The sequence below is a fragment of the Bubalus bubalis genome, chromosome 1, assembly GCF_019923935.1.
Source record: "Bubalus bubalis isolate 160015118507 breed Murrah chromosome 1, NDDB_SH_1, whole genome shotgun sequence".
NCBI classification, from domain to species: domain Eukaryota; kingdom Metazoa; phylum Chordata; class Mammalia; order Artiodactyla; family Bovidae; genus Bubalus; species Bubalus bubalis.
The window spans coordinates 162,734,472-162,747,673 of NC_059157.1; the positions used below are offsets into that span (position 1 = coordinate 162,734,472).

Consider the following 13,202-nt stretch of genomic DNA (forward strand, 5'->3'; position numbering starts at 1 on the left):
CTGACTACCTACCAGACTCCGTTCTAAGTGCTTTACATTTATTAACTCAATACTACAACAGTCTTAAGAGGTAGGTGCTATTATTATTCCCATTTCATGGACACAGGAACTGGATCAGAGAGAAGAACCTGCTGAGTGTCACAAAGCTAGTTAAGTGGCAATCTGATCCCAGAATTTATACTCAAACTACTATGCTAAGCATACAGCAGAGTTAAATTTTAACCTTTCTAGGTCTGTCTCTTTATCAGTTAAATGGTGATATTACCAGTTAGCCTTGCAGGGTGGTTCAAGAACTGAGACTATATATAAAGTTCCTGGCATTCTGTCAATGCTCAGTAAGTGACAGCTATTATCTTTATCATCAAAATGAACTTCAGATACAACATGGAAATTCTGAGATCCTAACTAGTGCCTTAGGAGAGTCTGCAATATTATTAGTACAATAAGAAAACTATTTCCAAGTTCTACTGAAATAACAACCAAATATCAACAAGTATCACTGATCACCAAATAAAACACTCAATAAATTCCATGATTACAAAACTCAAGTTAAGATATATTATCTACTGAATTAAAAAAAAAAAAGGGGGCATTTTAAATTTTAACCAGAAGGTACCTTTTAGATGATCCCAAACTAAGAAAGACAGATAGACACTAGATGCCAGCATGTCACCAGTGCAACTGTTTGATTAATTAGGAGTCTTCAGTATGTGTTCTTTTCGCTTTCCCTACTTCAACTCCTTTCTATTCTTTCTACTATTCCTGCACTTTTCTCTTGACTAAGTCCAAGGTAACTGAAGGCACTGACTAGACCGACTAATATCAAGAAAGAAAGAAGAGGTTGTTATTGTTTAACAACTTGTACCCTCTCTAGATGTATTTACCATGGCTTTTTTTTTTTCCCCACTGTACTTAGAAAATCTGTCTGCCAAATTAAATGAAAGCCAACTAAACCAACTGAAAACTCAATTTGGCTTTCTTTAGCAGTCTCACCCAAGATCATATGGGAACAAGTTTGCTATTCACACAGGTCTGTTTGGAGACCTTGGGTTTAAAATAAGCAAAGTGACACAAAGAGGAAAGTAGTGAATACAAGAAAATAACAAAGAGTAAACTTAGAAGTTACTCTGTAAGTCTGGAATTAAAAATTCATTAAAGAATATTTACAATATATTTTTAAGGGTGATATACTTTAAAAGACCTTTAGATCCCAATTTTGGGAAAATATAAACATATATATTTAATGTGAATTAAATCCAAATGCAAATAAATTGGTTTTAAATAAAGTCACAAGACTTTAGTTATGAAATTCCAGCATTTTAGCATAGATACTAATAATGAAATGTTTCTCTTAAGTCAAAGGCAGAAGTGTTAAAGAATGTATCTGCAGTTAGATGTGTATTCTGGGGGCAAGAAAGAAAAAAAATCTGTGAAATACAATACTATAAATGTACTTAGAAGTCTTTAGAACATGTCAACAAAAACATTTAGGTTGCAAGAGCTGGCAGTTAACAATTCCTTTTTACATATATATTCAAAATAAATAAGCCATATGGAGTTATACAATCTATGCAGTATAAAATTTTTTAAATAGTTGAGATTCCAGGGATAAACATTTATATAGTCTTAAAAATATGAATTTTTTCGTTTCTTAAGCTGAGATGTTATCCATACACGGAGAGCTTTTTAGCAAATAGCAACAATTAATCTCAAAACACTGATTAGCAGGCACAGATTAAAGGAGTCAAGTCTATGAAACCTAGTTGATCACGAATTTCAAAAGGGCCATTTGTAAATACTGAAGGGCCAGATCATTTTGTTTTGGAACGGTGTAAAATTGAGGAAATCAAGAGTCCAAGGAAAACACTGTTAATAGAGAGCATTTCAAGTTTATAGTCTATGATATTTGAATCAAGAAGCAACTGATATAAAAAATTCGTTAGAAATACTAAATTTTATGGAGATTTGGACACAAATGCTCTTCTGCTCAAGAAATAAAATTTGAAACCACTTTTCTAACATATTTGATGTCAATGTAAACTAAATATAAAGTATTTATATATAAATATAAGATATTAATTTAAATATAAAGCCATAGAAGCACTTCTTTAAAGACTGAGGTATGGCTTACTCTCAAATTTCAGCCTGCTACAGGAAAACATCTGTTTTTCTATTTGTAAAAAAATTTCAAAACCAACAGACAATAAACATTCTGAGTTTATATATTGAATAGTCTGTCATGATAATTATCAAGTACATGAATGTAATACCTGAGAAAGTAAGTTAAATGTGACCTATGTCTACCTGCTAAAGATACGATCTCTGTAGGGTTGCCAACTGTAATAGCAAGAAAAAACATATGTACCTCAACTTCAGAAATCTCTCAATAAAAACCAAGGAAACACAGTAAGCAAAGGAACAAGGGCCATCTCTCCAACATTATCATCTACAAACTTTAAATGATTTAAAAAACATCTTTTAGGTAAAAGGTTACAACACAACAGATCAGTGTCTACAGATGCTTTTCCTTTACCCTATCTCATAGCCAGGAAAGTAATAAAATTAACCCTGGGACTATCCAAGAGCTGGCTGTGGAGTCAGAAAGCCTGAATCTGACCCTGTGCCTTGTTTGACTTAATAGCTATGTGACTCAAATCCTCAGTTTCCTTAATCCATAAAAAAGCGGAGAAAAACAGTCACTACAATTGCTGAAAAGATGAAATGAGATTATGTATACACAGGCTCTAAAACAATTAAGCCTGGTCTGTGTTTAATACAGGGTTATGATTTCTAAATGTGTTATATAAAAATCAACTTTTGGTAGAGTGTATTAACATATACCAAATACTTTACCATTATTAAGGTACTACTGGGGCAAATAGACTACTTAAGGCAAGCAGAATACATGAACCTGGAGCCAGGTATATACCAAGTTATTTAATCCATTCCATTGGAGAATTCTACCTCTGGGATTCAGATCTCCCCCAGGATTTCCTTATATACAACTTTATCACAAGATTTTAATTAAAAATACAATAATCACTATAAACGAGTATTGAAATGGTTCCATGATACATGCTACTTAAACAATAAAAGCTTTAAGAAACTTCAAGAACAGCAATCACAAACTTAAATTCCTTTCTGTGACATTTAAGCCCTTAAACATTCTGGTTACTGTTAAATTAATCACATCATGTTCCACATCTGACAGTCTTACTCTTCCACATTGTTACACAAAACTGCCCTCCTACTTGGAAAATCATCTGCTTCTTTCATCAGTGACCCAACCTGAATGACTCTTAAGATTCAGTTCAAGAGTTAGCTTCTATAGAATGCAAAATAACGCATTGCTTCTGAGGACAGAAATTGGGTAGGACAGAGGTGGCAGAAAGGCTTTCAATTTATACTTGCATATTTTGAATTTTAAACTGTATAAATGTATTACCTATGCAGAGAATAATTTAAACAGAAATCAATCTAACTATTCCCTCCCTACACAAATCTGACTTGATGTCCTAAATTGTTCCCATTAATAACTTAAATATTCCATCACAGCCTACAATGAAGTATACAATTGGTAATTGTTTCCATAAATCCTGAGATCTTAAAGGAGAAGATAAGTCTTATTTCTGTATCTCAGTTTGTACTACTCAGAGAACACAGAGAAAGTTGAATGATTGACATACTGCCACTTCAAATGTTTTTCTGGGCATTCAACCTGCTTACAGAGTATTTGTAAACTTCATTTTTGGGGTCACACATTAGTCTAAGGGCAGGAAAAGGGTTTTACCAAGAGGAAGGTTTAAGTTGGCAGCTCTCTCATGTATGGACTTAGGGAATCTTAAGTCTGACCAAAGGCTCAAATTTTAATTTTACCAATGAGGAAAACCAAGAAAATTAAATGACTTGACCAAATAAATCAGCTAAATGGTGGAAAAGCCAGAATTAGAACACAAGTTTCTGAACCACTTATTATAACATGATTTTTTCTGGCCTGAACCAATGTCTCCTTTTCTCTAATTATATCCATGCCATGCAATTTCATTTTTGGATCAAAACCGAAGACTCTTGATTCCATCATCTGTAATGGTCACTCATGATATGCCGTATGGTACATAACTAAACACACTATAAATTATTTGATCAAGAACCCCCTCTCCTTTGTTTTCAAAAGCTAGGTAGACCATATAACATGGATTTGTTTTGGTTTACTTATAATACCAATTATTAAAACTGAATTCTAGTTCTATTTTAGAAACTAGTCAGCCTTAAACTTTGAGTATCCTTCATACACAGATTAAACAATTTACTTGTGTAACAATGAAGATGGACAGCCTAGATCTTTACAGATAACATTTAAAACACACTAGCATTATTTATAATAATTGACAAATTAATCATAGTTTCTCTTCTAGATATCTATATTCTTTAATCAGATTTTAGTAAGAGTTTATGGGAAAGGATGTTTTAAGTAATTTAACATTTAGACTTCACTTATTTGTCTTGCCTACTGTGATGAGTATAAATTATCAGGACGTTGACTAATCGTCTATGTCCATGGTGAACATTATTAACTCAATGATCTACAAAATTTTCACATAACCATCATATATAAATGTACAACTTAAAGAGTATGACTTTATTCTTTTTTAACAAAAGGTAGCTTGAATACAAAGACATAAAACTAAAACTAAAAACTTTAACCTGACTTGAGGCTTCAAATTGGAGTGGTAAGCAGTCCAAAGTAGCCTAGATGAAATTTAATTCACCTGATTTAAAAGGAGAACCAATCACATACTTTTTAGAGGTAGAGCAGATAATCAATATACCTTAATGTTACCAGTCAAATCAGAAGAGTATACATTAAAATATATTATGAAAAATCATGTAATAATGTATAAGAATGATACAAATTACTGTTCCTAAATCTTTACAAAGGAGTCCCAATTTTTACCCTAAGCAAAGCCAGGTTAAGAATATAACAAATATTGAATAATCTGGTATGTTTAAGAATTATTCTGGTAAAGACCTAATTATACAAATGACTCAGGAATGCATATTCTTTGTGGATACAGTAATTTGTATTACATGATTTAAAAGAACAGCTTCAAATCACAAGACTACTGATTTAGTATAAAGAAAAAAACAAGGGATTTATTACAATTCAGAAATTTTGCTACACATAAACCTTCAACACTGTCAACAATTAAGACATTAAAAATCTGCTCTTCCCACTAATAAAAAGATTCCTTAGAACATTATTATTCAGGCTACATTTAACCAGATATACCTGTTTTTGTAAAGCCTCTCTTCTATTTAAAGAGTAATTCAATTAAGAAATAAACAGTATCTTTCTGGAAAAGCAAATACATACTGGTCTAAAACAATTATTAAAAGAAGAAATTAGACCATTGCTCCTTACTAGTAACATGGTATGGTTCCTATTCCTTTTGAGACCATATTCCATATTATTTCACTATATTTACTTCTGTCTTGGTTATCTGCTATTACTTCCTACTCCCTAAACCCCTCAGCTTCTACCATTTTAGGGAAAAAAAGTCAATATTCTTTTATACTCCCCTATCAAACCATTCCTCAGGGAAGAGATTCATTTTGGTTTCTTTACCATCTGATTGGTGGGGCAGCTCTTTGTTACTAGAGGACTTTAGAGGCCCTCCAATTTCTGGTGCTTAGAAAGACTAAGTGTGTTAGTCGCTCAGTCATGCCCGACTCTCTGCGACCCCATGGACTGCAGCCCACCAGGCTCCTCTGTCCAGGAGATTTTCCAGACAAGGATACTGGAGTGGGTTGCCGTTTCCTTCTCCAGGGGATCTTCCCAACCCAGGGATCGAACCCGGGTCTCCTGCACTGCAGGCAGATTCTTTACCGACTGAATTACGAAGTACCAGGTCATAAATCTAGTATCATGTTTTATTATTTCCAAATTAGTGCTATCAAAATTCCCAAAGAACAGACTGGTCTTACATTTATTCTCATAAGGGAGAAAATATATACCCCACTACCAGTACTGAAAAAAAAAAAAGAAAAACTTCTCACTATAATTCAAAATACCCTCCATCCCTTCCAAGAAAAAGATTGTTAATAAATTAGTTAACTTGGCAATGTATCTTATCCACACACATTAAAGCCCTTATATTTTCTAACGAAGTTAACCAATGTTCAGTCCATACAATTTAGTTCACAGAAAATTTTAAACAACTGTGTCACCGTGAATAAAAAAGGCCATATGCCTGCTGATACAATTCCTGGTTTTAAGAATTTCAGGCACTTTTTGATTATTGGCCTTTCTGGAAATGTATGATAATTTCCTTGACTTAGAGCCAGGTTTTATGACTAAAGCATACCAGTGAGGCACTCTGATGAATGCATCAATATCAGTTTTTATACTAAACAACAATGTCACTCATTTGATGTCAATCAAACTTTGATTACAAAATCCTTAGTAAGAGTACTTAGGCATAAGATGGTATCTAGTATGTGGTTTACATATCAACTATAAAGTCACAAGGCAAAATTCAATATCGATAAGGAACCATAAGCTCCCAAAGAAATACAGATTCAAGTAAGGAGCTTTCACTTTTAAAGACTAAATGCAGTTTTTTCAGAGCTCTGGAAAATTACTTACAGGTTTTTAAAACACAGTAAGAGTGACAGTTTTGCCTCCCGATACACATTTACGTAATTCTCTTAAATGTCAAGTAAAAAAAAAAAAAAAAAACTTCATTAAAAAAGTATATGTATATCTCATACACGTATCTATATATACAACTATACAAACAAAATCTGTGTTTATAGCACATACCAGGACACACCACTTAACACTCACAATTTATACTCTTTTATCAGCAATCATTAGCAAACTACACAAAACTATTAACAAGATATAAAGATATCTGCCACTAGAGGATCCTTACAATCAGGTTTTCAACAGTCTTCTGGTTGCAGTTGACAGTTCACAATTGCAGCCATTCATGAGTTCCTGGAATGTGGCCTACAGAGTTCACATTGGTCAGTTATCTATGGAAAACGATCTGTGCTGTGTTCCTTTTCCAAAAGGGCCAGTAATATTTTGCACCTCCCCCTTTTAGCAAATTGGAGTCTGTTAAGCCTATAAGTAGTTTAAAAATTTTTTGTAACCTTTACTGTAGAAATGTCTATGCATTTTTTATGAATCATGTTTTCAACCACTATTACATCCTCCAGTTTATGCAAAATCAATTTAAATAATCTCAACAACTGACCATTAAGCGAGAATGATATAAAATGTTACGCTAATTAACAATATAAGGTCAATGGGCAATGTTAACTGAGAACTTCAAGACTTTTCTTACTTGGCATACAAAACCATCAGTCCCTTTAAAGATAGGATAGTACATAAGGTCTGCTTCTTTAAAATAAATGGTCTCAAAATGAGCCAATACAGATCCTTGTATTAAGAAACAGAACCAATATCTACAAGATAGTGTTTAATATGTCAACTTAAACCACCTGAATCTTTTTATCTTCCATTTTCCTTCCTTTTCTCAAAGAAATAGATTGTTGTTTACTAATGTCTTAATGGTTTTTTAAAAAGCAAACATCTTTTAAAAAAATATTTAAGGATTTGAAATTTGTCAACCTATTAATAATTACTCAAGACCTCTCACTCCAATATTTTGTTTACATCTGAATGACTGCAAATAAAACTGTATGAAGATTTTAATTAAAGGCAACTTAAAATCATATTAAAAAACAAATTTAAAAAGACCCCAAAACTATTTCTACTTAATGGATTTATTCCTTCACCAGGTGTGTTGGTTCAGTGACAAAACAGTCAAATGTGTAAGATTACATCTAGGAAACTGGCATGTTAAATTAGAAACCAATGAAAGACTATAGCAAAAATTAGAAATGCACATTTGAAAAGCAATGAAGATTTTAAAAGACTGGGTGGGGGAGTGAAGTGCCACATTTAAAATAGGAGGATACACACAGGAAAACCCCAGCACTGGTTAACTGTTAAAATGGATAAGAACACTGATACAGTAGTATCTGTAATTCAGATAGTCGTAGGTTTGGAAATAAGATTCTTGAAATTACCAACTCTTTTAATAAAGAGAAGAAATAAATGCATCTTTGAGGTCATATCCTAAAGGATACAACCCAGAGTTCCCATTTATCAACAGATCTCTCTGCTTCATACCATATCATCACGTTAAAGTTCTGGCGAATATAAATGCAAAAAAACTGAGAGGTATGAAGGAGAGAAAAATACATTCAGTTCACAGGTGTGCATGTGTTTTTTTGGGGTGCTGAGGGGCTGAGAAACCAGTCATTATTTCTTGAAGAGATATGAGGTGGGGGGATGTACAACAGGAACAGAGAGGTAAGCAAATGATTATTTACCAACTCATCAAAAAAACTGGCTTCTGGCAGCTAGAAAAGGGAAAATGCCTGCTGATTATTACCAAAGGTGAACAAATAAACTCAAGTGGCATTTCAGGTGTGCACCAATGTGTGAAAAGTGAAATATGGCAGAAAATGTAGAGAAGGATTTTTCTGAGTGGCTTGTGGAATCAGTCTTTACTTGGTAGTCCCATCCACATAAAATTTCTCGGTGACTATTTGAGCTCATTTATGGACATGTGGTATTCTCTAAGGGTTCTCAAAATAAAGACACACCACAAGCAAATCTCCTATTAAAAAAGATGAACTCTGAAGAGAGGATGAATTTCAGTGAGCATTTCAAACCTACAGAAGTATGTAACAAAAATACAAGGGTAATTCAAAATGAAAACAATGTGAAGAAACTCAGAAGAAAAGAAGAAGAAAAAGTTTTAACAGGTCTCATCGTATTCTAGATACCAATTACTCCAGAAATCTATAAGGTACTTCTGATCCTTTACCACATATAAAATTAAACCTTTCTCAAAACAAAAAACCCCAGAAAATAAATTTCTAACTGTGAAGTATCTGAAACTTTCTCTGTGATTTTTAAATGTAATTTTTGGTAATAAACTAGTTTTATAAAATTTGCATTATACATACTACGTCAAATTTTCATGTGCCATTTCCTCAAAACCACTTAAAATCCTTATTAAACTATAACCAAACATCAACTGTAGTGGACTTGGTATGGCAATACACCAATCTGCCCTTGAGCTGTTTAAAAAGCATCCCCCCTAAACAGAGGGAACCAGTTGTTAACGTTCATATTTTTACTATAAAATCACCCTAATTTTTAAGAACTACAGCTTTCCCTTCTGTGTGAGTCTCACATCTCCCCCTTTCTACAATAAAAAGATTGATGGAAAATAAGAACATCTTTCCAATACACTTTCTGCCTTTAAAAAAAAAAAAAAAAAAAAAGGCGTCTTAAAAAAAGTCACTGGGAAGCCTCCTGGCTTGTCCTTTTATTAAAGGGCTGAAGACAGGATCTTCAAAGCCGAATCTGACATTTCATCATTATCTCTCCACCCTTTCCAGATACACTGGAGATACCTTACATGGTTATTTCTCTATTACAGGGCCTCCTGGTTTTCCAGAATGGGAAAGTCTTAACTCATTTTATGTCTCAGTCTCAAAACTCACACTGACAAAACACTCTGCCATTAAGTGTTCAAGTGTGATCGACATCTAATAAAGGGACAATCGTACGGGGCATAACCTACTAGCTACCACTTACAAATCGAGAAGATTAAACTAATATCCACCCTTTCGAATCAACAGTGCTGCATTCCTATCCATTTTGGTGCTTAAACAGCTATGACATCAATTCTATCACTTTTTATATCAGTGATTTAAAACGAATGTCTTTTCAAGAACCGATAAATCAATTTTATTAAATACAAACTATCTTTAATATTTAGAAATGTTAAGGTCCTCAAATTGGAAAAAAGAAACAAAAGAATCTCCCACAATTGCATCCTAAACTACAATGTTTGGTCAAGCATTCCCATCAAATATTTCAAATAAGATTTCCATACCTGTCTTCATCACCATCAACAGGAATAGCTATGCTGAATACAGAGGTGGCGAGACTGTTCATGGGTGTTAACTGAAGGGGGTTTGCCAGGGCATCTGCAACAGGAGGCTTCACAACAGGCTTATTTTCAGCAATGAGAGAAAGTGGTGGTTGAGGTAGGGGTTCTGATTTTCTTCTAGTATCGTCAACTTGCCCGACTAAAGGCTGGGTCTGAGTCTGAAACTGGCTCAGGTCAGACTGCGGTAGACTCGTCGGGGCACTGGCTGTGCCGGGCGCTAAGGGCAGCCCCACGTGCTGGATGCTGCCGCCACTCCTGCTGACCGGAGGCTGGCTGCAAAGCTGCGGCGCCTGGCCCAGGGGCGCGGGAACATTTGGCATAGTAACAGAAGTCGTCGACACACTAGGCACGCTGGGAGCGGGCGCGGCTGCAGGCACGTTGGCAACTCCGGGCACCACGGCGAGAGGGCCGCTGGGCACGACCGACGGCGCGCCGCTACCACTCATCTGCGGCGGAAGCGCGGCCTGCGGCTGCCCGACCCCGGCGGGAACCAGGCCCGACGGCGCCGTGCCTCCCACGGCAACCGCGGGCACTCCGGCCGGTTGACCCGGCGCGGCCGGTCCTCCGGGCGCGGGGCCCGGCCCAGGGGCCACCGCTTCTCCGGGCAAGGAGGGCGCACCCATCATCTGCGCGCCAGTGGAGGCGGCGTTCTGGCCGGTGCCCGCGGGGAGACCGGCGGCCGCGGCGAGACCCGCTGCTGCGCCCGCGGAAGAGGGCTGCGCCGGGCTGGGCGGCTGCAGGCCGGCCACGTGCGGCTGCAGGTACTCACTCTGGGCGGCGGGCGGGACGGGCAGCAGATGGCCCGGCGGCATCTGAGGCTGAGAATACGCGAACTGCTGGGGCGGGGGCGCGGTGGCAGCGCCCACGGCAAGGCCGGGCTGCGCCAAGGTTACATTCGTCAGCGGCAGGCCCTGTCCGTTGGGCCCCGGGGGCCCGGCGCCCTGGGCCTGGCTGGGCGGCGGGGCTGCCAACCTCTGCGGCGGCCCGGCCGCGGCTCCCGGGAACAGCGGCAACGAAGCCGAGCTTGGAGCCACAGCCCCACCTACGGGCGGCGGCGGCGGCTGCGGCTGCCCAACGCCAAAACTCTGCGGCGGGGCCGGGGCGGGTTGGCTCATTTTCTCCGACTGGGGTAGCTGTGACACAGCAGTCAAGGAGCTGTCAGTTCCCGAGTCGGGCCCATGCGCGCCCGGCATGGAGGCCACCACCACCACCACCGACCCTCCGGTGGCGCCCAGGCCGCTGTCTCGCTCCGCAGTCTGGTCAAAAGTATTGCTGTGCCTAATGCAATCCCCGGACCGGGTCAGGACGCTGCTATCGGAATCCCGCTCATAGTATTCCATACACGTCCATCGGCCGCGTCTATATGGCTCCCCGCTGCCGTGATCCAGCTTGATCACGCGAAAACGCGAACTACAAGTGGTGGGGGGCTGTGATGAGGCGGCAGTTCCTGGCGTGGCGGACGGGCCTGTGACCGGGGGGGCGCCGGGGGCCCCCGAGGAGGGGACTGAGGTGGCGGCCGGCGACAGGGTGCTGGCCAGCACCCCGGCCACGCTCCGGGCCGAAACGGCTCCTCCTCCGTTGGCCGGAGCGGCTGTAGCGGCCGCCAGCTGTCCGTCCAGGAGGAGGTTGGGGGAGACGGTTCCGGGAGTCTCCGCATCCCCAACATTGTTGAGCGTCTCTTCGGAGGAGCTGCGCTCGCAGACCTCCTCGGGGCCGTAATCCGTGGCCCGAGAAACGTCGAATATCTCGGAAGAAACGTCCTCCGTGCGTGACTCATCCGGGTCGTCCAGGCTCTCGGTGTCCTCGGTGATGCTAGTAGCCACCTGGGCCGTAGTGACACTGGTGATCTGGAAGCAGCTCTTCTTCTTGGCCGGCATCTTGGACATGGTGAGGAAGGCTGGAAGGGCAGAGAGGCACCCGGCTCCTCCGCGATCTTGCCAGAAACCAGGAAGGGCAGAACACTGGCCCCCAAAGACAAAGTCCACGTCCGTGCTGGGGTCTGAGGCCCGCCGCTCTAAGAGTCACGGGCTGATCCGGGCGCCGGCCGCTCCGTGAGACATCCTCCTCCCGTTTCCTTATCCGAGTCGGTCTCTACGGCTCTGCCCCCGTCTCACTCGTGCGGCGGCTCCTCCTTCCTTCTCGCCTCCCGCAGTCGAGGCGCCTCAATTCAATCCCCACAGTGGCGGCGAGAGCACTATCCCAGGGGCGGGTCGGCTGCTTCCTCCTCGCGTCTTCGGGCCGCCGTGGTCAATCCAGCTCCGCGCGGTCAGCAGGCCTAGGCTGGGGGTGGGAGTGGGAGGGAGAAGGGGAGGCGGCGGCGGCGTGAGGGGCGGTGCTGCCCCGCTCCGGCTCTTCGAACCAGTGCCGGCGTCAGCTCCGGGCTTTCGGACGCCGAGGGAAGCAGGAGTAGGAGTGGCGAGTCCGGAGCCAGGGATTCCTGATTCAGCCAGGAGCTGCGGGCGGGCGGCCCTCCCTCCCCGGCTCTAGCCGGAGCTCAGTCCCAGGGACATGTCGACTGTCTCAGGCGGAAACCTGCTCCGGGGGAGGGGAAAGCCGGCTCGGTCCTCCCCTATACAGGGGGAGCCACCCCCGCGGGCGGGCGGTGGCGGCGGTCTCGGCCTTCCCCTCGCGGCTCCTGAGAGAGTGAGGGGCGGCGGCCGGCAGGCCGGCAAGCGACGGCGCGCCGGCTGTGTGAGGTAGCTGCGGTAGCTTCTTCGACTCTTCCTCGGTGCGCCCGGTTCGCAGGCCCTGTAGAAACTGAAATTCAAACTGCTGAAGCGGCGGCTGCAGCTCCCTCCCCTCGGCCAAGATGGGGCTGAAATGGCCGCGCCAGGGATGCTGGGAGGAGCAGCAGCCCCGCTGCCGCCGCCGCTGCCGACTAAAATGCCGCCGCTGCCGCAGCCACCGCCAGCGTCGCAGCCGCCGCCGTTCCGTGACGCACCGGCGTCGTGACGTCACCGCCCCGCCCCCTCCGGTTTCCTGCAGAGTTTCGCGTGGAGGCTGGGGGGTAGTGGGCGGGGCTAAAGGTTAAAATGGGGGGCGGTTTTTTTTTTAATTTAAATTTTTTTTTAAATTTAAATTTTGCCCTGTAGGTCTTTAAGAGTTGAAGAACTAAAGACTCTTAAATTCCAACTCTAGGAAAACTTACAGCCGCGCCAA

The 13,202-nt window shown here is 41.5% G+C and overlaps 1 protein-coding gene across 5 annotated transcripts in view; it reads right to left on the bottom strand.

Moving 5' to 3' along the window:
* The window catches only part of TSC22D2 (TSC22 domain family member 2), a 51,862-nt gene extending 38,945 nt beyond the window's left edge, over positions 1-12,917 (bottom strand). For 3 of the 5 annotated variants that reach the window (XR_006552365.2, XR_006552360.2, XR_006552364.2), the window contains exon 1: positions 9,987-11,931. Coding sequence is in view for 2 of the 5 variants with exons in the window: in XM_025289977.3 (XP_025145762.1) it covers positions 9,987-11,929 (1,943 nt within the window). In the remaining 3 variants the exon portion in view is untranslated. Of the gene's footprint in view, positions 1-9,986 lie in introns of all 5 variants that reach the window. The other 2 variants (XM_025289977.3, XM_025289982.3) reach the window with 2 other exon arrangements.
* Between the last annotated feature and the right edge of the window lie 285 nt (positions 12,918-13,202).